This window comes from Cucumis sativus, chromosome 7 (assembly GCF_000004075.3).
Source record: "Cucumis sativus cultivar 9930 chromosome 7, Cucumber_9930_V3, whole genome shotgun sequence".
Taxonomy (NCBI): Eukaryota; Viridiplantae; Streptophyta; class Magnoliopsida; order Cucurbitales; family Cucurbitaceae; genus Cucumis; species Cucumis sativus.
Window position 1 is genome coordinate 16,413,267 of NC_026661.2, and position 27,481 is coordinate 16,440,747.

The window sequence follows — 27,481 nt, forward strand, 5'->3', positions numbered from 1 at the left end:
AATAGCAAATTTAAAAGCAGATGACCATATGATAGCATTAATTATTAGTCATATTTGTCAAATGTGCAATATGCAAAAAAAAAAAAAAGTATTATGAACGGTTTTTTTCTAATTTTTTTTGTCATTTAATGCAATTTTTCATTAATCTTTCTCTAAACGGGATAATGATCATAATAGTGTAGATCACGATGCACGATCATCTATATCATGATATACGATTGGTAGTTTATTTATTTTAAAATGGATAAAAATAATTAAACAAATAATTTGGATGTCTCTTACACTTAATTGTCAAAATCATTGAGGAACGACAAGCGGAGTGGAAGAAAGATATCTTTTTCTATCTCAACGCCTAAATAAAATTTCTACCAAACACCTTCTCCCGCCAATTTCCGCGGATTTTTTTCCACTCCATTCCCAATCTTTCTTCCCCACTTTCTCAATTCCTCACTCCCATGGTACCAATCCTGTCTTCTTTGAAGTTTCTTCTTCCATTTCCAATTTTTCTTGGACTACTTCGTACTTCTACTCCCTTAATTGAATTGAAGCCCTAGTTCTCTTCTTCAGGTGACTCTTCTTTTACCTCTTTGAAGATTCTTCTTTCTCGATTTTTTACCGACTCGTAGTTCTCTCAGTTTCTCTGAATATTGCTTCTACTTCCCCATAATTATTTTTTTCTTCTGAGTTTCTTCCCCTTCTTCATGTAAGGTTTTGGACATTATGCCTTCCCTGATTTCGTCCGGCAAGATCCTCCGATTGGAGCTGGAAAATTTCAAATCTTACAAGGGTCATCAGACAATCGGTCCTTTTTATGATTTCACTGCTATAATTGGCCCTAATGGAGCTGGGAAGTCGAATCTCATGGATGCCATAAGCTTCGTACTTGGTGTACGGAGTGGGCAACTACGTGGGGCACAATTGAAGGACTTAATCTACGCTTTCGATGACAGGGAGAAGGATCAGAAGGGACGGAGGGCGTTTGTTCGGCTTGTTTATCAGATGGGAAATGGGTCGGAGCTTCAATTTACAAGAACAATCACAAGCGCAGGCGGTAGCGAGTATCGAGTTGATGGAAAGAGTGTCTCATGGGATGAGTATAATTCGAAGCTGAGGTCACTTGGTATACTTGTCAAGGCTCGGAATTTCCTCGTTTTCCAGGTTTACTCCGAAACTTCAGTTCTCATTTTTTTTTTCTTAATAAAAGGTTTACTCCAAGCCTTGACATGCTTGTGTAATATATTTCCTTTATAATCGCGGGAAATCGTGGTAATTTTAGTTAATTGCTTTTCGTCCAACAATTTTATGTATGAAAAAAAAAAATAGCTTAATTCAAATAATGTAAGGATATTTTTAATTTTGGAAAAATTTGTTACTCCGTGGAGCAAAATTTATAGATGAATCAGTTTGTCGAGTAATCTCAACAAGGTTGAAAGTTCATTGTTTTATTCTTTTAGTCTTTTCCATATCGGCAACTGAAAATATTGAATTTAGCCAGTGAGAAAATCTGAGATCATCAGCTACAGCCTATTAGATAAGGGCAGATTTTTAAGATGCCGGCAGGAATACGGTTCTCTACACGATCATGGAAACAATAATTTTGGGCATAATTTAATTATGAAAATAACAACCATGGGTTAGCCTATAGTTGATTGGAGTCAATAAAGACCATGTAAATGGTAAAGGACTTAGAGGGAATATGTTCAAGTCATGATAACCACCTAACTAAAATTTAATATCCTACGGGCTATGAGTTACCTTGACAACCAACTCTAGTGGACTAGAACACTATATGAGATTAGTTGAAATGCGTACAAGTTGGTCCATACGTTCACAAATATAAAAGAATTATGAAAATAGTACAATCTAGTACAAATTTAGTATTGGCTTGGAATATTAAATATAAGAGTTAGGGAAAATGAGCTAGCAAACAATTTTTCTTTTTGCAAATCTGAAGATGACAATTTGAAAAGAAGACCAAGATTAATTGTTTGATGAAATCAACACCTTTCATTGAGAAAAAAATGAAAGAATACAAGAACATGCAAAAAAGTCAGCCCAACAAAACAACCCCCTTACCAAGATTAATTTACTTCTAATTATCTTTTTGTGTGGATATAATCCATTTTGATGGAGAAAATATGAAGGAAGGCCACACAAAAGAAGTGAACCCCAGAAGGAGCTAACCAACCTAAAGGAAATGGTTCCAATTAAGCAAAATGAGACCTAATCGATAATTACAAAAGTTACACATAACACCAAACACTTCTGTAATTACAGCCTTCTTATGATTATTAACAATTTGGAGACTCTTCTGGTCTAGTTTTCTGTTGGGAGTGGTTTTTCTCTACCCCGGTTTTAGGATGTGCTTTTTTCTCTTTTGTTGAATACATTTTTCTGTTTCTTATATATATATATATTTGAAACAGAGACAAGCCTCTTTATAATAATAAATGAGACTAATGCTCAAAGTACAAGAGTATTATACTAAGAGCAAAATAAAAAAAAGACAAAATCATCCAAACAAACTAAACAAAGATGAACTCGGACAATACAAAAGGGAAAACGACCAACAAACAATCACAAAGAACAAGCTAATAAAGTGAAATCCAACAGAAAAATTTAAGCTAAACAGAACCAAAATGAAGAGATCTAAATTCAAAGCATAACAAAATATCTCTCTCATAAGGAAACCATTTGATGTTTTCATGTAAGTCCTAAGGACAGGCACGAGACCTGACAAGGGACCAAACTTCCTACTAGATTGCTCCAAACCTCAAAATACTCTATTGTTCTTCTATCCCTAAAGACCCCAAAGGGAAGCACAAAATCCAAAAACCTGCACAAAAGACCATTTTCTCAAAGGGCTAATGCAACAACTCCTCATACAAAGAACCGAAAAATCTATGCTCACCCATACTAATGCCGAAGGTCGGAAATACTTTTCATACATCTCCTGTGAGAAATTGATATTACAAGTTTATTGGCCAGCCTTGTTTTGTGTAGCACATGGAATGAAATGTGTCATCCTTAAAAAAAGTCCATGCCCATCCAGAGGCAAAAAATGTTGCATATAAGAAAGCCCACCTCACAAGCTCCTGTTTAATACTAAATCGACTTTTCTGAATAGTGTTAAAAGGTCTTCTACTTCTGCCCTTCCTCTGGTTAGTCTCGTCTGGAAGCTCCAAAATCCCTAAAAAGGTGAAGCTCTTCTTGTGGTCCCTTGCCTATACTATAGGAGTTTAAATACTCATGATAAACTTCAGAGGGAGCTTAAGTTGATGGCCTCTCCCCTTCTATCTGCTGCTAGTGTGGGAAAAATGATGAAACTCTTGATCATCTCTTTCTCCAATATGAGTTAGCCAGTGAGGGTTGGTCCCTTTTGGTTGGACTTGTTGCCTTCTTAAAAAGATTGCCGACTGGATGATAGAAGGCTCAGACTGCCCTGTCTATGGGTGACAGAGGTACAGTTTATGAAGGTATGCTTCTCGCCCCTTCCTTTGGTTCTTATGGAATGAAAGAAATAGCAGTTTTTGAAGATAATTGTGCTTTGATTGTTTTTGGACGGTTGTGCAGCACACAACTTCTTGGTGGTGTCCAAATTACACCAAATTCTTTTTGTAATTATGGCATTTCCATGATTTTTAACAATTGGAAGGATCTCATTCTCTATTTTTTTTTTTGGGGTGGAGGGTGGGGTTTCTCAACCCCTCACCTTTAGTTTGTTCCCTCCTGTGTTTTGGTTGACTGTATTTGTTTCCTATATATATATAAAAAAAAAGCCCACAAGCTTCTGTTCGGTTCACAGGTTCAACCTTTTGAGTCTGATTCATTTATGTGTGCATTTTTTATTGATGATTCAATCTTGAGCCTTACATTTGTTGTATTCCTTGTTAACAAACTTTTTTATGTAGGGCGATGTAGAATCCATTGCATCCAAGAATCCCAAAGAACTTACTGGACTTCTTGAGCAGATCTCTGGATCTGATGATCTGAAGAGAGAATATGAGGAGTATGAAGAGCAGAAAGCCAAAGCTGAAGAAAATTCAGCACTTGTATATCAGAAGAAGAAGACGATTGTGATGGAAAGAAAGCAAAAGAAAGAGCAAAAGGAAGAAGCAGAAAAACACCTCCGTTTGCAAGATCAACTGGTAGGCAACCTGGGGTTCTCTATACATTGAGCATGCTTAATTCATACATTGAACAAGTGTCGAGTGTTCAAATACTTAATGTGTGTCCAGCTAAATACTTTTTCCCCCCTTGCATTGAGATGGTGTCTTTCGAGATGATTCATTTATAGTATCTTTATAAAGTTTTAGGAGTTTGTGGATCTTCCTTTAAATAATTAGATTATTCCATGTTTCTTCCTTTCTATTTTTCTGTCTGCAGAGGTCTTTGAAGAAGGATTACTTCTTGTGGCAATTATATGTAATAGAAAAGGACATTGTAAAACTCAATGAGGAACTTGAAGCTGAAAGGAGAAATCGTGATGATGTCATGCAACAAATTGATGGTTTTGAACATGAAGCTTTGAAAAAAAGGAAAGAACAAGCAAAATATTTGAAGGAAATTGGTAACTGTGAGAGGAGAGTCGCAGAGAGAAGTAATAAGCTTGATAAGAATGTAAGTTTTCCAGTTTTCTTTTGTTGAATTCATTTCAAGACATTTAGAAATGAACCATTTCGAAAATGTAAGTTTGATGCTTAGAGCTTTGCTTTTGAGGAATTGGTGTGTAGGTGGTAGGTTCTTGTTTCACCTGCGAAAGATTCAAACCGACACACACAAATAACACAGAATATTTCCAGCACACTCACAAACACAGTACAATGGAGAGAAGATGATATATGTGTATATATATATCTATATTCAATATGGAATCATAAGCTTCACAAAAGAGTTCCAAACAAGTATCAGCCAAGTAAGAGTGCTGCTCTCTCCCCAATGAACAATGTTCATTCAAAGTGCATAATAACCAAGATGATCAACCCTAGAACAAAACGCCTAAATATATATTCCCTTTCTGCTGCTGCCACGTGTTGTTAGGACCACTGGTCATCCTAACAACCATGTTGTCTAGGTGTAATTTCCCTTTTTACCCCTCCTTTGGTAAACTTGGGTGATTGGAGGCCTAGCAGTAGGATAGTATAAATTGCATTTCTGTTGTAGTCGTGGGCCCCTTTTGTTGCTTAATGCCTAATATGGCTAAGAATTACTTTTGTGTTGAGTGTTGTGGTCATTAATTTTTTACATAACTTGTGTGCTAGGGTTATTCAACAAACATTTTTTTAAAATCTTTTTTGATTTTATGTTACTTTATTTTATTTGTACTTTTTTCTTTTATTGCAATGCTTGGCAGCAACCTGAGCTTCTGAAATTGAAAGAAGAAACATCTCGAATAAATTCAAAAATCAAGAGAACTCGAAAAGAACTTGATAAGAAAATAGAACAAAGAAGAAAACATGCTCAGTATATAAAGGAGTTACAAAAGGGCATACAGGATCTCAATGCAAAGCTTAATGATTTACATGAAAAAGGCCGAGACAGTGGTGAAAAACTGCAGTTAGATGACCAAGCGCTGAGGGAATATTGTCGAATGTGAGTCTTCAATCATTTATATTTTATTGTTTTGATAGAAATGCGTCTGTGTTGATACCATTTCCTTACTTTAATGATTTTTGTCACTCAGTAGAATCAAGCCTTCACTTTTGACTATCCTTTAATTGTGCTTCTATAGATTGTACTTGATGTCCTTGATACTTGTTTGGGAATGTAGTTTCTTATGCATGGGTTCATTACATGAGAGTTCTTAGTTATACATGTCTAACTTTTTATCCTCATTCCTCGTTTGTTTCCCTTTTTTCCTCCCCCTTCACTTGGTGAAGTTTTATGTCTCCCTTTGAGTTTCGATTTCAAAGACCTTTTGTAACTATTCCTTATGCAACATCTTAGTTAGTTGGACCCTGTTTCGTTGAGGTTTTTTTGGAAAGCTTGACTTTTTGTATGCCATTGTATTCTTTCATTTTATGAAAATTGTGTTTTCTATAAATAAGATGAGAAGTGTTTGTTTCATTTTCAAAAAAGAATAATCCATCTAATGGCAAAAAAGAAAAGAAAAGAAAAATTAGGAATTTAGAGCAAAACCAAATTTGCTAGTAATTGAACTCTTTTTGAAAGTTTAAGGGTATTTTCGAAACTTTTGGTTTAGGGTTATCTGTGACAAAGCACAAAATACGAAGTTCAAGTTTTTTTCCCTCCCTCCCTCTCCCCTCAATTCAGCCTAAAAGAAGAGAAGAATTAAAATTTATAGCAAAACTAATTTTTTTTATATAACTAAAACTCAAACTTTGCTATTTTGTTAACAAAAGCTAATTTATTATATATTTTTTTTGATAAAATAAAAACTTTCATTTAGAAAGCGAAACCTCACAAGGGTTTCTATTCCTCCTTTTGAAAGCTTAGGCTTTCAAATCTTGCGCTCTAAACATAGACATGTGTGATTCACAAGCTTCAAAATCCCCTCGAATAAGCTTTCACCTAAAACATTTGATTTCCAGACTTTTGATTCCAAACCTGTGTGCCCGATGCTCCCTAAAGAATGAGTTTTATTGTTGGAGAACACATGGGTTTTAAACAGATTCTCAAAACAAAAGAGTGGAACTATGTGAGGACTTGACTGATTATAACATACAGACTGCTATCCAGAAAGCCAGTTGCTCTCCTTATTCAGTATCCAAATTGTGAATGGAAAGAAATTGGAGAATTTTTCAAAGCAAGCATCTATTTGGGCTTGACAAATTCAAATGGGTTCAAAGTCATCCCAGTGTGTTCTAAAGACTTTTGTTGGAATGCTTTTATGTATCCTTACTAATTTATTTTGAGTGATTGATTGTTTATATTATTGCTTTATTTTTTAGTAAGGAATGCTTTTATGTATCCTTGCTAATTTATTTTGAGTGATTGATTGTTTATATTATTCCTTTATTTTTTTGTTCTCTTTTTCACTTCCTCTTGGAGTTTCTAACTTTGAGCATTGATCTCTTTTCATTTCTTCATTGAATTTTTTTATATCTTGTTAATTTTTTTCACACACATATATATATTAAAAAAGTTTGAGACGTAACTGATGTTTGGCATATCTTCTTTGAAGTGACCTTTGGTTTTCCTTATATTGTACATTTGCCTTCCGCTTGGCTTTTATTGTAGTTTGTAACTAGTCTCTTGATGTTGCAGCAAGGAGGAGGCTGGGATGAAAACTGCAAAACTAAGAGATGAAAAGGAAGTCTTAGATAGGCAACAACATGCTGATATTGAAGCTCAGAAGAATTTGGAAGAAAACCTTCAACAATTGCATAACAGGGAAAATGAATTGGAGTCACAAGAGGAGCAGATGCGAACAAGACTGAGGAAGATTCTTGATAGTTCAGCTAGGCATAAGGATGATCTTGCAGATCTGAAAAAGGAATTGCATACCATGAAAGATAAACATCGAGATGTCAGGTTAAGTATTTTAACTGTTTCTTTTATACTGACAATGAAGTCTAATAAAATATTCTCAAGCTCTGGTCACTGGTTGGTTATATTGCTTCTATTGCATGCTTTTAAGGTTGTCATTTATTACATACATATTTAGGTAGCAGAGTGTAACTGAATGTCACACAAAAAAAATCTTATAATTAGTTTTTAACTTGAACCAGGAGTAAATATGAAAACCTGAAGTCAAGAATTGGAGAAATTGAAAACCAACTGCGTGAATTGAAGGCTGATAGATATGAAAATGAAAGAGATGCTAAATTATCTCAAGCTGTTGAAACTTTGAAACGGCTATTTCAAGGAGTTCACGGTCGCATGACTGATCTTTGTCGTCCACTACAAAAGAAGTACAATCTGGCTGTTACTGTTGCAATGGGTAAATTTATGGATGCCGTGGTGGTTCAGGATGAACATACTGGAAAAGAATGTATAAAGGTACATATTTCAGTCCCTCTCCTCTTTTGTTGCCCCTAAACATAACGTGGTCACCCTTTTATTTGTCTTGGTCAGCGAAGTCTTTCTTCTTTTTTATTTCTTTTTCAAAGGAAGCAACTACTTTTCATTGATAGGATGAAAAGAGGTTTATGCTCAAGTTACAATAAAACATAAAGGAACGATAATATAAACTTGAACTAGAAGAATACAGGCAATGGTCAATGGCAATTTGAATAGATAGAAAATGTTAACTTATTCAAAGAAGATAAAAGCCTCTAATTCAAACAAATATCTTCCGCTAAAAAACTAGAACATAGGTTAGAAGAGAACACCAAATGGATGTACTAATCTTGCAACACCATAACAATCGAGCTACGTGAGTGATTTTTCATGAAAGATTCTTTGGTTCCTTTCAAACCAAATTTCAGCAAGCAAATCTTTGACCACAATAAGCCAATGGGCGTTTATCACAAGACTTCCCTAAATTTGTATAGCATTCTTCTTGAAAGTGTTGAATGATATATAATTAAATTCGTTTTCACCCATCAACTTAAGCTTTTGGGTCAATTGGTGATTTAAGATGATATCGGAGCAGTGTGGTTCATGATGTCCTATGTTCAAACCTTGCAATGTTGTTTCCTCCTTAATTGAAATTAATTTTCACTTGTTGGGTCTTTCACATATTTCAAGCCCACAAGTGACAAGAGTGTTATGATATAATATAAAATTTACTTTCACCTACTAACTTAAGCTTTTGGGTCGGTTGGTGATTTAAGATAGTATCAAAGCAAATGGTCTAGGGAGGTTCTGTGTCAAGTCCTTGCATTGTTGTTTCCTCCCCCAATTAATATTTTGAAAAGGAAACAAATCTCTTTATTAGATATAAAACAATAAAAAGACAAAGCTCTATATACATGAGGGATATACAAAGAGCAATAAACTGTAAAACTAAGGATCAGTAAGCTCACTGGAACATCTCAACTAGGTTGACACCTCCCTAGCACCCTTATCATGTCCAAGAAACTACAAACTTGTTGAACAAGTTACACCAAGAAACGTAGTCCAAAACAAGCTGAGACAACACAAAAGTCCAGCACTAATAAAAGCAGAAAGTAGAAACCATATTACATAATACAAACTCTTTAGGACACTTAGAAAATGAAACCCTGCCAATTTAATTGAATCTCTTGTAAGGAATAATCCTGGAAACTCTTGGCTACGGAGCACCATGACGAAGTGTTTAATCGAGCAATCTCAAAAAGGTCATTCCAGCTTGAGGCCTTGTCATGGACTACTCGCTGATTTATTTCGAACCATAAGTCTACTAGTAGAGCCTTGACTACGTTGCACCATAAATAGAGTACTTTTCTTCATGGCTGGACTCGTCAAAGTTTGCAACACGTTGCCCCTTATGTTGTCATCAAAAGCCCAACAGAGATTAAGAGTCTGCAGCGGCTGGTTCCAACAAGTTGCAGTATGAGGGCAGTCAAAGAAGATGTGCTGAAGGTCTTCCAGAGGATTAAAACAGAGAGGGCAATCGAGTCGACAAGTGGGGGAGTGTTGAATGATATATAATTAAATTCGCCTTCATCCATCAACTTAAGTTTTTTGGTCAATCGGTGATTTAAGAGAAAGATCCACCACTGAATATGTGAGGTACCAAATAGTTTCATCCAACATGCCATAGAGTAACACAAAAAAAGAGATGCTGTAGGTCTTCACTTGCAGCTTGTCAAAGTGGACAAAATGAAGGAGATAAATAGGGTTTAGACTTCCACATGCCCATGAAATTTACTCATTTGACTCTGAAGCAGCCAAGAATTTTGCCAAAGATTTGACATATTATCTTTCTGAAGGATCCAAAGCCCAAATGCAAGAGTCATCCATAGATTCCACTTTTTCTCTGACAATAATTGAAGTGAGAGCTACTAAACGGTAGATGGCAAGGATGCTTTCTCCTCTCTCTTTATTGACCATTGCTCTGTCGGTTGTACCATCTTCTCCGATCAGATTCAACTACTTTTCTTTCTAAGTTTAGATTCATTCATCTTCTTCTCCATTTTATCTCATTTTCTCTTGGTAGAATGGAAATCAAAAGTTGTTGCATTTGGAAATTCATACTATTGTATTTGGTGTGATGAGAGTGGTATCTTCTTGAAAAATTTATCTCAAAAGCGAAAAACGTAACCCTTTCTTTCTCTTCTCTTCGTTGGCTTGAGGATAGTCTGGTAGAGTTGATGCATTTTCCCATAGATAGTGGCGGATCTGTGAAGGGGCCAGAATGGTGATGTTATATGCTATCGATTTTCTTTAAATATTAATAAATTGTAGTTATTTTTTTTAGATACTATTTGTTTAATAAAGACCAATAACTCGATATTGCTTCAGGGGTGAGTAGGGGGCATCGGTTTCCTGCTGGTGTGCACTGGTCCAGGATTCCAGAAATGTATGATAAAGTGAACTTATTCACTGATATTTTATTTTAGTGTACAGGTTCTATATTTAAACACAAACCAGTTGGAGGTTGTAGAAACTTATTAACAACTGTATGGACAATTAGGTAAAAGACTAGTTTAACTAATATTCTCTAATAATGGTGTGGTAAGTTTTAACAAATTTGTTATTTTAGAAATAGTTTCTTATTGGGGGGATTAGGTTGCTTAGATCCAAAAGAGGGTCCAAGTAGAAGAGTAGGCAAACAAGTGCAATAATGCTCTCTTCTCCTCTTTATTCAAGCTTCCTTTACATCAGTTTTGGGTTTTCAAGAATCTATCTTACCATTTCTGCTCCTTCCTCTTCCATGCCGTTTAGTCCTTAAAATCATTTACTCCCTCATTTTAGTCTTTAAAATCTTGAGTACTCCCTTATTTGCATAGATCTACCATTATTGATAACTGTAGTTGCTGTGGAAGACGTAAAGACTTTTGCTAATGCCCTATTCCTAACTTTTAAAGGAACTTTTGGTGAAAGGGGAATTCTTCTTTGTTTTTCCAAACAAACATATGACATCCATTTAGAATTAATATTTCATCTAGGTAATATTCCATGTTTCTCATTGAGCCTGGGTGCCAAAGTTCTTTTTTAATTATCCAGTTTTATTTATTACTTTTTTTTATACACGAGTCTTATTTACTTGATTTGAGTCACTTTCCCTCTCTTTCCCTCTGTTTTTTAGTTTGGATTTTTTGTGGAATTTATTTTTTTATGTCCTTTTATTTTTTTTATTTTATTTAATAAAGTTAGGTTGTTCATAGCAAAAAAAAAAAAAAAAGGTTAAATACAAAGTGCGGATCATGCAATAGCAGGAAGGATATAGAAAACTTCTGATTGAGAAGTTTCAAAAATAGAATGAAAATCTTCAACATGTTCTTGAAAATATGTGGGATTCCCCTTCTTTCTCTTATTTTGTATTTTTTTTACCTTAGATGATAGTTTATCCTTGATTTCAATGCTTTTGAATTTTTTGTACTCAACAGGCCTGGCACTGTTATCAAATTTGATGTAATTTTTTCAGTTTTGATACTAGTGGTTTGAGGTACTTTATATGTAAATGCAATGCTTTTCCTGGCTGTCATGCAGTATTTGAAAGAACAAAGGCTTCCTCCTCAGACATTCATACCTCTTCAGTCTGTTCGCGTAAAGTCCATCGATGAGAGACTACGACGTGATTCAAGTAGTAGTGTGAAGCTGGTGTATGATGTTATCCGATATCCTTCTATGATTCTATTACTTGGACACTAGAGGAGAAACACCTTTTACTTTCTTATTTTATCTTCCATGTTCTCTCTGGTTTATGTTTGAGAATCTTTTTCACAAACGTGAAGGGTACATAGCCATATATTCAGTTAAACATATATGATCCGTATAATAATTTAATGAGAAAATGATCTTTACCTTGGTACATAGCTATGTATTCAGTTAAAGATATATGATGTTACATATAATTATTAAATGAGAAAATAATCTTTACCTTGTTACGTAGTTTAATTTAACCAGCTGGGGAGAATTATTCTAACTTCAAACTCTCATTTCATGAAATTTTAACTTTAAACCCCTCCGCCCTTTTTGACTCTTCATTTGTACCACAGTTAAGATATGTTGTAATCTATGGTCTCGGCTTACCACTTTTGGGCAAGTCTTATATAATTTTGGAGTTCTTTAGTTTTGCTTTAAAAACTTCCATGCTGATTAGAGGAGTGACCTTTGTATCTTGATTCCTTACCCTCCCCATGGTCTTTCTTTTAACCATTTTTTCTATCTTCTATATATTCCCTCGCTCTTCCTATTACCCCATTTTCCTTGCTTTGTACGTTAAGATTTCCAATAAGGTAAAGTTCTTTGCCTAGTTGGTCCTGCATGAGAAACTAGAAAGTAAAACCATAGTGATCTGAGTCTTCGTTGTGAGTTTACAACTAAGGGCTGGGCTCTTCTGTTAAAAACTTTTGGGCTGGAATGCTGCCCCTAACAGCGTTGACAATTGGATGGTTGATGGGCTGGATAGCTTTGCCTTTGGTGGCAAAGGGAAAATTATATGGAAATGTGCTACTCACTCGTTCTTATGGTGCATATGGAAGAAAAGAAATAGAAGAATCTTTGAAGATAAGTATGCTCATTTTGACTCTTTTTGGACGGTTGTTTAACACACAACCTCTTGGTGGTTTACAAATTACACCAAATTCTTTTGTAATACAGCCTATCCATGATTTTTAACAATTGGAAGGCTTTTCTACACTAGTTCTTTGGGGATGGGTTTTCTCTACACCTTGCCCTTAGGTTGTTTTCTTTTGATCCATGCCAGTTTCATATAAAAATAAATAAATTCTCAAAGCCGGTCTTTTAGTATCTAAAAATTTGGTGGCAAGTGAATACTTTGCTTCTTTCAAGCTTGGTTTTGGCTTTCCAATCTCACTTTGGAATGAAACATGGTTGGATACTTCAACCCTTAGCCAGAGACTTCCTCAGTTATATGGAGTGCTCTATTGACAATTAGTTTGGTTGGATTTCTTTGAGTTGGAGAAACTATGCCATGAGCAATTTATTTTGAAGACTTTAAATAAATTAGTCCATAGTCAATTAGCTTGAGGCTTCATCGTAGGACCACCCAACATCTTGTGATCGGCATCACCAAGAGTTTTCCGATCTTCCATCAACAACAGTTAATGTTGGCCTAGATCGTTGCTTTGATACCAAATTGACGTAGGCTAAGTAGCCTCAAAGGGTAATCCTCCTAGAATCAATATTGTGTTTCATACAAGAGGGAAAAACTCCTATTTTTAGAGTTTATTACATGTGAGAGTTAAAGGAGAATTAAAAAGGGCATAATAATATAGAGTTTATTATATTTACCCATTATTGGGTACTTTTCAGTAATAAGAGAGAAAATACAATATTTCTCTAAAAGAAATGGGTATCCATTATCTGATGTTTGATTTTTGCTTTTTATTGTGCACATGTGATTTTATAATGCTAGTGGGTAATAGGCGAGAAGATCTATGGATGTTTATGTTTAAGAATCACATTCTGTGGTTTGAAATTGGAGAAGGCAATTTGTATGCTTAACTATCACACTTTTGATCCGACATTAGAGAAGGCAATTATATTTGCTGTGGGGAATACTCTAGTTTGTGACAACCTTGATGAAGCCAAGGCTCTAAGCTGGAGTGGAGAAAGACATAAAGGTACACTTAGTCAGTTTTAACTTATTTTTATATAGCTCCATCAGGTTTATCTTATGGCTGCTTTGTTTATCCTTGAACTAGTTGTAACTGTTGATGGTATCCTTCTTACGAAATCTGGCACGATGACTGGAGGTATCAGTGGTGGCATGGAAGCAAGGTCAAACAAATGGGACGACAAAAAGATTGAAGGTACTCAATCCATTCATCTATTAACATTTTTTGGAACTTTGTATTTCGAGCCTTAGCCTCTTTTCAGTCATCCAATGAAAAGTTTTGATATCGTTTAAAAAAAGTGTTTTTGAAATTTTGCCATTTACTGCTGCCGTATTGTAGGTCTTAAGAAAAAGAAAGAGCAGTATGAATCAGAGCTAGATGAACTTGGATCAATTAGAGAGATGCACCTTAAGGAGTCTGAAGCATCTGGGAGGATTAGTGGACTCGAGAAAAAGATTCAGTATGCCGAGATTGAGAAGGTCATTACCTGAAAAATATTTATATTTTTTATTGCGCTTCCATGTGGATAGTAATATGCCCTTTTTCTCTAACATACTTGGCTCCCTCACAGTGTAAAAATTTCTCTCCCCTTTGGGTTTGGATATCCTTTCATTTTATGTCTCTCTTTGCTTTCTGTATAGCTCGTTTGTCGATGCTTAACAATGAAACAGAAACTGACAAGGAATTGAAATATCCCAAGTATATGAATTGCATGAGATATGTAGGTGCTATCAAAGTTAAATCCAGCTAGGAATTTGTTCTTTAACGGAACTCCAAATGAACTTCCAGATATCTTCATATTCCCTAAAATTCTAGATCACAAATGTTCAACTTTCAGCTGATTGTGGTTGTTAATCATATGAATTCAGAAGGGTTTCTACGTATTTATTTTGAAATTAAAATTATTTTACAAAATCATTAGAACATTTGGTTTTCTAGGAATATTTAGACGAAGAATTTTTTAGGATAGGAATAAACCAGCGTCTTTCTTGGTTTGACAAAATTGAGTCAGCATGTCTAAAGTCATCTTCTTGGTGATCTCTCTCAAAGTCTTTTTCTTGATTTTCTTTATAGGACGTTTGTCTTAATTAGCATGGATTTATTTATCGGTTACCCCCTTTGTTACATTTGTTTAGTTTACCTTTATTTTTTTAAAAAAATCAGAAACAAAACTGTTCATTGAAATAATGAAGTGAGTCAAATGTTCAAATTAGGAAAGAGGATACTAAGCATAAAGCTATCAACAGCCTGCCAGAACAATAAGAAAAAATCAAAACTGGACAAATATGACTAATAAAAGAGAAGATAACAGCTTTACAAGAAATGAGACTTCTTCTGGGCAACTTGAAATCTGAAGAAACCATAAACCCATTTCCTTTCTTTTCTTTTTTAAACAAGACCGTTTCTTTATTGATACTCAAAGTATAAGAGATATATACTAAGAGTACAGAAATAGAGGCCTAGGGATCATGAGACGCACCTGGACATCTCAACTAGGTTGATGGCCCCTGAACATTCTCATCATTTCCAATCAAGAAACTAGTATCCCAAGGAGTTCATTAATAAATAAATACATCCATATGTGAAAAAACAGAAACTCCACTAAGAAAACAAAAAACCAGAAATGGAAAAACAAAAAGCCATAAGTTCTCTCCCCTCTCTCCTCTCTCCTCTCTCCCCTTTGCTGGTAGCCGGTTTCTTCAACAAACTTTCCCAGCGAGTCTCAAAGCTCAACATGGAGGTTGTCAGTTGCAAAAATCGATTGGTCACATTACTGCATTTGGAGAGAGGAAGACGGTGGTTTCATTAAAGATGTGAAAGCCTAGAGAAGTATTTCTTTATTAATGTAAACCTCTAAAGTACAAGAGAATTATACGGTGAGAATAAGAGAGAAATCTAAAAAGGGGGGGTGGGGGGTGGGAGGAGGAGATCAGGAGGCGTATTCGTACTAGCACCATCATCTTAAAGAAAAGCAGTACATCTTAACATGGTTCCTGCCTTGTTAGATGGGAAAAGATTCTCAAATCCCAAGCTCAGGGTGGCCTTGGTCTGCAGAGACTCTCAGACAAGAATTAGACTCTATTGGCCCAATAGATTTGGTGGTACTATCATGAGGATGAGGCTCTATGGAAACAGGTGATTGACGCCAGATATGAGGCATCTCCTCTTGATTCATGGCCCAATCTATCCTTCCTGATCTACACTAGAGGTCCATGGAAAAACATTCTGAACTTTATATCTCTTGTCAAAGAAAAAACCAAAATCACCATTGGCAATGGAAGAAACATATTTTTTTTGGGATGATAGATGGATCAACTCTTCATCTCTAAAGGAGCTATATGCCAGACTATATCACTTACCCACATAAAAAGGATCTCCAGTTTGTGAATTTTGGCATCCTATTCAGGGTGGTCACCCATCTTTTGAAGAAATTTAAAAGATGATGAGATATTTGACTGGCTTAATCTCATGAACAACCTTCAAGACACTCATCTCTCTTAGTCCAAAGATAGATGGATTTGGGAGCTTGATACCGAAGTTTAATTCTCTACCATATCCCTAACCTTCAATATGGGATTAATCTAGAATATTCCCAACCACCTGCTCAACAATGTCATTTGGAGTGATTTCTATCCAAAAAAGATTAAGTTCTTCATATGGAAGACCAGTCATTCCGCCACCTACACATTGGAAAAGCTACAAATGTGACACCCCTACAAAGTTACTCCACATTGCTGCCCCATCTGTTTAGCCGGACCAGACTCTTTAAATCATCTTTTTCTGCACTTCCCCTTTGCTGAGAGATTTTGGAAGGGCATCCTCCTTACCTTTGGATGGTACATCGCTCTCCCCAATGATACCATGAAGACCCTCACATACACCTCCGGTTATCCATTTAATAAACAAAAACAGCTTATATGGAAGCATTTGATTCGTGCTTTTTTATGGATCACATGAAAGGAGAGAAACAAGCAACTCTTCCAAGACTGAGGAAACCCTTTTGATAGCTATTTTGACATTATTATCCTTCATGCTATGAATTGGTGTAAATTTTCATCTTTCTTCAATTCCTACACCCTTTCTTCCCTTAAAACCAATTGGAGGAAAATCATGTAACTTCTTTGGTTCCGGCTTTGGCCGTTCTTCTGTAATTTCATTCGTCAATGAAATTTGTTTCTTATAGAAAAAAAAAAAAAAGAGAAATCTTGAAGTGGTTTCCTACACTGTTACGAAGAAAAGTATTTTACTTCAAAACCATTTTTGCTAAGATAAAATTAAAATATTCTATTATTTGACTTAGAAAGTTAACATTGAGATTTGTAAGTTGGTGAGAATCTTAAAAAATAATTTCTGCAAAGCATTGCAAGTGTGATAGATTAGATAATGTTCTTCTTTACTCGATCACCATACATATAAATGCTGTCAGGTTGTTGGAATAATCTAGGAGTGGCAGTATTTTTCTGAAATGAGCACTTCCTTAGCGTTCGACAATAATAGAGAAGTTCCAATAATATATTGTTCCAGACATCTGTAAAACTATGTTTATGTTCAAGTTTTCTTTTCCTACTTCTTCCATCGGATTCCTTGTATAGAAAAATCAAATTCTTATTAAAAGAAAAAAAGAAAGAGAAATTCGGTGATCATAATGGAGATAATGGGATGCAATATTGATTATGTTATTGCAGCGAAGTATTGAAGACAAACTTGCAAGCTTGAGGCAAGAGAAAGAAATTATAAAAGAAGAAATTGATCGAATAAGTCCTGAACTTCAGAAGGTAATATTATGATCACTTGTCAACCTATTTTGTTTTTCTTTATGCAGTTATTTTGTAATTCAAGCTGTAATTTTTTTTTTTTTTTTTTTTTTTGAGGAAATTCAAGTTGTAATGTTATTTTATCTTTATTGTAGTTAAAGAATGGGATTGATAAGAGAAATGCAGAAATTAGCAAGTTGGAAAGGAGGATTAATGAAATTGTTGACCGGATATATCGAGACTTCAGCAAATCTGTTGGAGTAGCAAACATACGAGAATATGAAGAAAACCAACTCCAAGCGGTACAGCATATGGCTGATGAACGTGTTAGCTTGAGCAGTCAGCTATCAAAATTGAAATGCCAGTAGGTTCTCCTCTTTTCTACTTGTCCTACCATGCTTAGAATACACAATTATTTTTTAAAAGGAAAAACGATTTTCTTTGATAAAATGAAAAGAGACTAATTCTAAAAAGTACATGAACTTTTTATTTATTTATTATTTTTTCCTAAAACAGAAATAGAACTTTTCATTGATGAAATGAAGAGGCTAATGCTTTTTTCTTTTGAAAAGGAAACAGAACTCATATATTAAATAATGAGTCAGAGCTCAAAGTACAAGAGGGTTATGCAATGAACAATAAAGAACTGAGAATCAGTAGACGCACCCGAATATCTCGACTAGGTTGACACCCCCTTAGCGTCTTCATCATATCCAAAAACAAAAATAAAGATAATGAAATGACATAGAGCTAATAAAGCGGTTGAAAACATTAGACCTTTACATCAGCATCCTTTCATGAACAAAAGACTAACAAACAAATCTAAAATGGGCAAAAACAGGGCCCTTTCCTAACTCTCCTTTGCTGGACTCAAAATGACTAAACAATGAAGGCTTGCTAGTTTGGAATAATCCTGGAATCCTTTGACTATGGAGCACCATGATGAAGCATTTAAAGGGGCATACTCAAAACAATAGGACCATACTGAAGTTGTATTGTGGAAAACACGTTGATTCGTTTTAAACCAAATTTCTACCAATAAAGCCTTGACTGCATTGCACCGTAGTATTAACGAGGTTTTCTTTATTAATGGAGAGAGACTAATGCTCAAAGTACAATTAAACAAAAAGAGCAAAAGTACATCAACATAGAATTTTGGGATAAGTAGGTGCTCCTGGATATCTCAAATGAAATCCACATCTCTGTACAAATGAAATCCTCTAAAATATCTTCAGAACACGATTTGGGCTTTTGGCTTTGAATGCAGGAGTAACGTTTGTCAGATTTTGGTTAGTCCAGCCCTTAAGACAAGACCTTCTTTGATTTGGAACAACTCGGTAAAACCTTTATGGTCTGAACTATAGTTTGAAAGGAACCAGCAAGTTTTCCACAATAAATCATCCAATTGGATAGACAGTTTTGAGTTTGCTCGTTTGAACGCTTCCCTATGGTGCACACCATTAGAGGGTTTTGAAGACTACTCAATTCAGGAGTTTAATTTGAATTGGTATACGTTCATCCTCCCTCAAGAATAGAAGCAGCAGATTTTACGTTTTTCTGCTCTTTTTCCGGATTTGGAGTCATAGTGTACTTTATCACAAATGGTTTCTTTTTCTTGGTCTTAGTTTTACTATCTAAAGGACGGTACTTTTGTATTTGGGCGCGCTACATGTATCACTATCATATGTTGTAAAGGCAGTATTGTACCCTTAATCGACAAGTCTTTTCTTAGTTCCATTTGGATATGACGAGGAAGCTAAGGGAGTGTCAACCTAGTTGAGATGTCCGGGTGCGTCTGCTGATCCTAATTTTTCTTTCGCTCATTGTATAGTGCTCTTGTACTGTGAGTTTTATCTCTTTTTTTTAATTAAAAGAGATTTATTTTCCTTTAAAAAAAATGTAACTAGCAAAGGACTTTGATTGGGAACTCCAAGAAGATGCTAGTAAATGAGCAGAAGCAAAGCAGTCTGTCCAATTCGAGGGCTTGTCATGAAAAAATCTCTGATTTCTTTCAAACTAAAGCTCTGAAAAAATAAATACATGATCCCATAAAGCATAGAAGGGTAATAAGATAATAGAGACAATACAAAATTTAAATGGAGAAAATAAAAATGTTCAAATACAAGAAAATGCCTTGAGTAGATTAAGCTTCGATGAAGACTGCTAAGTAGAGCTAAACCCAAAAGATCCATCCATTGAAGCTTGTGAGAGAATTTGCCAGAAAAATCCAAATACCAATGCTTAGAAGCAGGGGAATGGAGCAACGTTTTCCAAACAAATTGCCTGAAAAAGAATACCACAAGGCTTGCAACATTCTAGTAACATCCAAAAGGCATGCAGCTTAGGTGATAATATTAAATTAAGCAAATCTATTGTTGAACTCCCAAGGTTGTGAACCTACACACACCAAGAAAAATTTAAAATCCCCTAAAACCACCGAGGTTTAAGACAATGGGACGAGTTCCTGCAAAATAAATCTTAGTAGCTTCAAATACAGTAGAAACCCAACAAATGATTTTTTGTTCGAAAAGGAAATAACCACTTTATCAATAAATTAATAATGAGACAAAAGCTCATAGTACAAAGGGATTATAGAATGAGCATATAAACCAAGGATCGGGAGGTGCACTTGGACATCTCAACTAGGTTGACTCCCCAGGCACCCTCTTCATATCCAGACAAGCTAAAAGAAACAAAAAAAAAAAAAACAAATATGAAATGTCAAAAAGCAAAAGCAAAATCTAACAACCCAAAATGAGTACAAAGAAATACAAATAAAAAGACTAAACATCCATTTGAAGAAAAGACGACCAAATAGGTTTTATCTTGCACTAAGTAAATCTCAAAATCCTTGGAGAGGGAGCACAGCGAGGAGGCTAAAGTTTTGCTAACTCCAACCGGGTCTTTCACGGAGAAGCTTTGACTGTTAAGTAAAATAGTGTGTTGCACTTCAATATCACATGGTTTATGTTCTCTCCTTAGAAAGATAGGGTGTTGCACTTTTTGTAAATGTAGTTTTTGCAAGAGAATTTCTTAAATCGAGTTAAGTTATTTTGTGTATATTTGATCAAGCAGTATATGGGTCAACTGGGCTAAACTTTCAACTGAACGTCAGTTCTCCTATTATATATAATGGAATAGTTCGTTAACTTCCAATTATTTCTATGAAAAGTTCTCTCTTTTATTAAAAAGAAACAAGTCACTGATATTCTGTTTGTGATATGTAACTCAGGTTGGAGTATGAACAGAATCGAGACATGGAATCACAAATTAAAGAATTAGAGTCTTCTTTGAGTTCGTTGGAGAATGATTTAAGAAAGATTCAAAACAAAGAGGCTGATGTCAAATCAACTGCAGAAAATGCCAGTAATGATATTGATCGCTTGAAGGAGGAACTGGCTGGTAAGGGCTTGTTGGGCAATAATCTTTCATTATGATCGTCAATTTTAAAATTTTCTTTCATTCATTGTTTTACAAAAAATTAAATAAAAAATAAAATAATGAAGCCCACTGCAAACAAAACCTACTTTTTGAAAATTTTGATTATATTCGCAGCATGGGCATACCGTATCAAATTTTCTCTGTTTAAACTCTGGAGTAGAACAGTTCTTGCATATATTGTAGGAGTTCTAATTTTTATTTGTTCTCTTTTCTTTTTGTATGGCTCTACAGTTGAATTCCTCTTTTTCTTCTATAAGAGTAATAGAGAATAGTGGTTTTAGAGAGTTTATTCTGTTTCATAATGTAAAGAGAATTTTTTTTTTGAAAAAAACATATGTGCAGTGACATGCACTAGCTGTCTATGTGGGCACTGAAACTTTCATTAAGGCTTAGATCCTTGAAATCTGATCTTTCAAGTTTGACATGAAAGTTGCAGGAATATGATAGACCCCCCTATCATACACCGTAGGAGAAGAAAAAAGGTTTGACACGTGCGAATGAGGGAGAGGATGCACGTGAAAGGAGAGTGATTAGGAAGTATTAGTAGTGGAAAGGAGAGGGCGGGGAAGTTAGTTAGAGTTTGTTGAAAGAAAAGTTTCTGTTCTACCTTGAGAGATAGGTTAGCAGAAGAGAGTTCTTACTTCTTGCGATTGGATTAGAGATTGTAACCTAGATTCTTCATTGAATCTAATATCAATAATATTCACTATTCAATAAGTCTACTGGTTTCCATCAGAATACTGATCATGCCAAGTAATCGTGATGGTTTTTACAATTTAGTCTTTCATTTATAGTTGAAGATTTGGTAATTTTGGTAAGAAACTTGAATATCATTCTAGTTTGTTAAGAAGTTCAATGCTCATATTATTGTGACAATATGGTGTATTATAAATTTATACTGCAACACTTTTGTGATTCATTCTCAAGGAAAGTGTGGCTTTGATCAAAAAGAAGAAAATATATGGTAGCAGATGCAAACGATAAGAGATTTTGACAGTTGTTTTGTGAAACATTCAGATTTTGACAGTTGTAAATTTGGTAAAGGCACGTTTGTCATTTTAAGCAACAATTGTTTCAATTTTTAAATTAGAGCATTTCATGTCTACCTCGGATGGAATTTTCCCTCATGTTGCATTAGCAGGGTGAACTTCATTAACATGCTCTATTGTATTGTATTGTTCCTCTAGTTAACAACTCTTAACTCTAATTTAGAGTGAATTTAGGGTAACTACAACCTTACTTGAACAAGATTTGTTCTATAGGTTGTACATCCATGTCCTTGACTTCTAAGGAGACAAGGGAATTTTGATTTTTGGGTGTAGTGCTCTTATGTGAAAATATTGTCAGTTTTTTGGATAAGAAAAAAAATTATTGATGGTAAGACACGAGAGACCACAACAGAAGAGATTTACAAAAAAAAAAAAAAAAAGGAAAAGAAAAGAAGACACCTTTGGATAAGGGGGGAGCATTTACACCAGAAACAACCAAAAAAACTACATAAAAAGACTTACTACATGAGCATTCCTTTTCTTGGAACATACTTCTATTCCTTTCTTGCCAAATATTCCAGTGCAGAAGGTTCTGTTGAAGTTCGTCCGAAGAAACGATTGCCTATATGAACATAATTTATTGTTTTCGTTGTTACTTAGTTAAACAATTCATTCTCTTTGTACTTTGCAGAATGGAAATCCAGGTTGGAAGAGTGTGAGAAGGACATGCAGGAATGGAAGAAGAAAACATCTGCTGCTACAACTAGCATATCAAAACTGAATCGTCAGATTAATTCTAAGGTTTTGTTTTCTTTTAACTAGATTTTGATGTGTTGTGTTATGAAGTATTAACACCGACACATGTAAGATCTATGTGCCTGATGCATATCAAACTCGTAATCATTTTATCACCTATTAAACTTGTATCAAATCCTTGTTAAGAACAATAGCCAATGTGTCAAATTGGCATGATAACACTCAACAAAAGGTCTTAATATTTTTTTTGAAAAGGAGACAAGCTTCTTTATTATTAATAAACTCAATGTACAAGAGAGCTATACAGTGAGAATGATAGGGAAGCCAAGAAATGAGGGAGAGAAAGAGAGAAAGGATCGGTAGGTGCACCCGGACATCTCAACTAGGTTGACACCCCATAGCACTCTCATCATATCCAAAATACAAAGAAAAGACCAAAATACAAGAACAATACTAAGGTCATGAAAAGACCAAAGTAACCACCAAAATAACTACAAAAGCTACGTATGGTAGACTAAAGCAAGGCTGAAAGGAAAAAAAAAACGGCACAAATACATATAAAACCCGTCCAAACTACAAAAGCACTATTTTTGAACTGGCAATCGAGGGAAACTACTTTGTAACTCATCCGATGAAGGCGGTCCAATTGAGGCATATGTCTTGAATGGAGTAATCTTTGTTGAAGAACACCAAGTTGCTGTATTTCTTTTAGAAATCTCTACGATGTCGGCCCAATTCCTTTTTTTATCATGGAAGATGCGTTGGTTACGTTCAAACCAAATCTCAGCTAGAATCGCTTTTATCAAATTAACCCAAATTAGAAAAGGCTTTTTTTTGATAAATAAGGCCCCCTCAGTAATTGGCGCACATTGGCGCTAAACGAACCATCAAAGACCCAAACTGATTTGAGCATAGAAAATATGCTAAACCAACAATTTGATGAGAAGGGACAGAAAATGAATAGGTGAATTAATAGCTCATTGTTTTCCAAGCAAAAGGGGCACACTGAAGGCAGCAAACACGTATTGGGAAGCTTCCTTTCCATAGTCTCGGAACAGTTTAAAGAACCCACCGCCATAATCCAAACCAGGACATTTATTCTCCTTGGACTGCTGGTTTTCTGAAGTGCTTTAAAGTAAACTTTTTCCAAAGGTGAAGAGGGAGAAAGGTGCTTTGAAAGGGACTTAACTGAAAAATGGTCTGAGGATTCTAATGACCAAAGGTCTTAATACTTAAGTCCTTGCTTGGCATACAAGAGATTAACCAACTAAGAAAACCAAATGTGAAGTAGTTCAACAACAAATTTCTAACTTGTAACCAATTAAAAACTGAGAACTGAAATTAAAATTACAAATAATTACTGACACAACTTTGCAGGTGCATTGTTGTGTTAGATGATATAATGTTAAATTTACCTTCATCCATTGGCTTAAGTTTTTGGGTCAATCTGTGGTTAAACATGTTGGAATACGTTTAAAGGTATTAAGTGTGCTATTTACACGTATAAGTGCTCTAACTTCTTTTCGTGCTAAAAAACAAAGCAAAAAAGGACAAACTCCTTTTCTGTAAGATATGAAACTATTAAGAAAAATATTATGTTAGTTTTAGATGCTTAACTCAAGTGCATAAACAGAGCTGACTCCCTTTCTTTATATATACATACACACATTGAAACGGAAATAAGCCTCTTCGTTGAAGTAATGAAATGAAACTAATGCACACAATACCAAGTAGGAGACAAAACAAAAGAACCTACAAAATATTAGATATGAAAACAAGGACAACTGAAACACTTTGCAAGTGACTAATTGCTAACTAGTAGAAGAAGAATAAGAAATAAAAGCATTCCAATTTAAATTTTTGTCTTAAATTGAATGGTCAACAAAAAGCTTGGAAAGAGAGAACCATGAGGAAGCTTTGACTCGAGCAGTCTCAAAACGATCTAACTAATGAGGTGACTCGTCTTGAAAAATGCACCGATTCCTTTCAAACCATATTTGTGAAAGAATGACTTTAACAACATTAACCCACAACTTTTGTGAATGTCCCTTTTTATATGTTCTGAAACTACATGTTCTTTTTATATTTTGATATAAGGTAATGCGTTATTTATATTAGGTCAAGATTGATAGTTTCTTCAACCACGTGATGTTTTGCGTTTTCATCACACATTTTTTTTCCTTTGAAAACATCATAAATTAACAAATTTTTCTCGTGAAAATTGCTGAAATATTTTAAATAATAATAATTGTAATAATAGTAATAAATAAATAAATGTGTCGTTGCTCTTTTATTCAAATCTTTTGTGCTTTTTGCTCTCGATTCTTTATATGAGTATATAATTTGAATAAATCATGATGGGTATCCACCATATTTTCCTTCCAGGAGTCAAATATTGAACAACTGATCACACAAAAGCAGGAAATAGTGGAAAAATGTGAATTAGAGAACATAGCCCTTCCCACTATCTCAGACCCCATGGAGATTGAATCCTTGACTCCTGGCCCAGTTTTTGATTTTGGCCAACTGATTAAATCCTATGAACTGGAGAAGAAATCATCTGATAGAGATAAACTTGAGACAAAGTTTAAACGTGAGATAGATGCTCTGGTATCAGACATTGATAGAACTGCACCAAATTTGAAAGCACTAGATCAATATGAAGCTTTGAAAGAAAAGGAGAGAGTAATATCTGAGGAGTTTGAAGCCGCTAGGAAACAGGAGAAAGAGGTGGCTGACAAATTCAATTCTATTAAGCAAAAAAGGTGATCTTTATTAATTGGATCTTTTTTGTTTAGTTAATATCGTGAAGTATATTTTTGACTCTACCGACTTATAGAATGATCCATTTCTTTAATGAACTTTTAGTTTTTCCCGAAGGTGTCTGTCTATAACTGCAAAATGCTGTCTGCATTTATGTAAAGTTGTTGACTTAGGGATGTTCAACACTATCACTCTTATTACTCAAACTAATCCATTATTAGGGTTGGGTTGATGTGATTTTATTCACCCAACTTAAATAAAAAATTGTGTTGTGTCATCTTTCAAACCAGTCCAGTTCAAGAACACATCTGGATTATTTTTGGTCATATTATTTTGTTCTGTACATAAGGGCATCTTTGCTTCTTTTTTTTTCTGATAAGAAACAAGTATATTCATATAACAAAACAGAACAACCTAAGGGCAAGGGACAAGAGGGCCCTTTCCAGAAGAAGCTAAGTTGCTAAGAAATGATAGCCTTCCAATTGTTGAAAATCATTGAAAGGCTATAATTACAAAAGTGTTTGGTGTAATTCGTACTCCACCAAGAAGCTGTGTGTTGCAGCACAGTCTATAAGGGCGTCTTTGCTTTATTATTATTTTTATATCTTTCCAATTTATTTATTCTGAATTTTGTTATTATACTTGGATTTTGTACCCCAATAGAATGCTGGTTATTTAGTTGACTATATGGTCCTACCCAAATGACGGGTTATAAGTCTTGGAGAAATCTTGATTCTTTTAACTTTTCTGATGCTTCAATTGCTGCATTAGTTTGCAGTTTGTATTATTGCTAAATTTGTCTTGACAACTGCAGGTATGAGTTGTTTATGGATGCATTCAACCACATTTCTGGAAATATCGACAGGATTTATAAGCAATTGACAAAAAGTAGCACACATCCCTTGGGTGGAACATCTTATTTGAACTTGGAAAATGAGGATGAACCATTTTTACATGGTATAAAGTATACTGCCATGCCACCAACAAAGCGGTTTCGTGACATGGAACAGTTGTCTGGTGGAGAAAAGACTGTCGCGGCATTAGCATTACTTTTTTCCATTCATAGGTATGCTGATATGGATGCTTTGTCTTACATACATGAGTCTTCTTTGTGGACGATTTGATTGCTTATGACTTGTTAGTTTATTACTCTAATTGACTATGCATTATTTACTAAACTCCCTACCCAATGTTCTCGGGTTGAGCCAATAGGATAAGGTGGTGGTTAGTATTCATTAAACTACATCATTCCTGTCAATTTCCTTCTGTTATATACATTATTCCTTTTGCCACTTTTTATATTTCCAGCGAAAGTGAATGAACTTATCTAAGAGCCACAAATTACTGTCAACTGATGGCTGTTCACATTGTTCATTGTATTTCAGTTTTAGGCCTTCGCCCTTTTTCATATTGGATGAAGTTGATGCTGCTTTAGACAACTTGAATGTGGCAAAGGTCGCTGGTTTTATTCGTTCGAAGTCATGTGAAGGTGCTAGAATGAGTCAGGACTTGGATGGAAGCAGCGGTTTTCAAAGTATTGTTATATCACTAAAGGATAGTTTTTATGACAAAGCCGAAGCTTTAGTAGGGGTTTACCGGGATTGCGAAAGAAGGTAAGCTTATAAAAGCACATTCCATGCATATATGTATATGAATGATCAAATATGCAAAATTTTGTCCATCATCTGTTGCATTTGTTGTCTAGCCTAAATATTTTGTTTCCTGGTAGGATTGCCAAAATGTATTAACAAATAATGCACTTGTTTTTGACAGCTGCTCGAGAACATTGACATTTGACCTTACTAAATATCGGGAATCATAGAAACATAGTTTGATTGGTTGAAATCTGTAGAATGGCAACAAATGTACACTACACTGTTGTAGAGCTTCTTCAATCCCATGTATAAGAACTGATGCTTGGAAATGATACCTTAGAAGTAGAAAATACTCGAAAAGAAATGTTTCTTGTAACTTAGAATATGCTTCATCTCATCAGTTTTTGTAAATATTCTCATCATGGAGGCGAACTCCCATGCTTCCTTTTTAGTGTATTGAGTTTGAAGTTTACCCAAAACATATATTTGTTTAGTAGTTAACAAAAGCTTCAAGTTGGGATGTGTTTTAAGAGTAGTTTTCGATTTTT

At 34.8% G+C, this 27,481-nt stretch overlaps 1 protein-coding gene across 1 annotated transcript; it reads left to right on the top strand.

Moving 5' to 3' along the window:
• Positions 1-330: 330 nt before the first annotated feature.
• LOC101204651 (structural maintenance of chromosomes protein 1) lies at positions 331-27,468 on the top strand. Its single transcript, XM_011660920.2, has 19 exons — positions 331-567; positions 709-1,158; positions 3,912-4,148; positions 4,387-4,620; positions 5,354-5,592; positions 7,228-7,494; positions 7,692-7,962; positions 11,542-11,669; positions 13,531-13,640; positions 13,722-13,829; positions 13,974-14,113; positions 17,321-17,410; positions 17,545-17,753; positions 20,622-20,791; positions 22,511-22,620; positions 24,961-25,340; positions 26,153-26,404; positions 26,724-26,951; positions 27,112-27,468. The coding sequence occupies exons 2-19, from the start codon at positions 721-723 to the stop codon at positions 27,158-27,160; spliced, it is 3,660 nt and encodes a 1,219-aa protein (XP_011659222.1). The 5' UTR covers positions 331-567; positions 709-720; the 3' UTR covers positions 27,161-27,468.
• Positions 27,469-27,481: the final 13 nt, after the last annotated feature.

What these genes read in the sequence shown, in the direction of transcription:
- LOC101204651 (XM_011660920.2), top strand. Translation starts at nt 721, where the DNA reads ATGCCTTCCCTGATTTCGTCCGGCAAGATCCTCCGATTGGAGCTGGAA. An exon ending in GGAATTTCCTCGTTTTCCAG is followed by an intron (nt 1,159 to 3,911) that starts GTTTACTCCGAA and finishes TTTTTTATGTAG; the next exon opens with GGCGATGTAGAATCCATTGC. An exon ending in GAGTGGAGAAAGACATAAAG is followed by an intron (nt 13,641 to 13,721) that starts GTACACTTAGTC and finishes TCCTTGAACTAG; the next exon opens with TTGTAACTGTTGATGGTATC.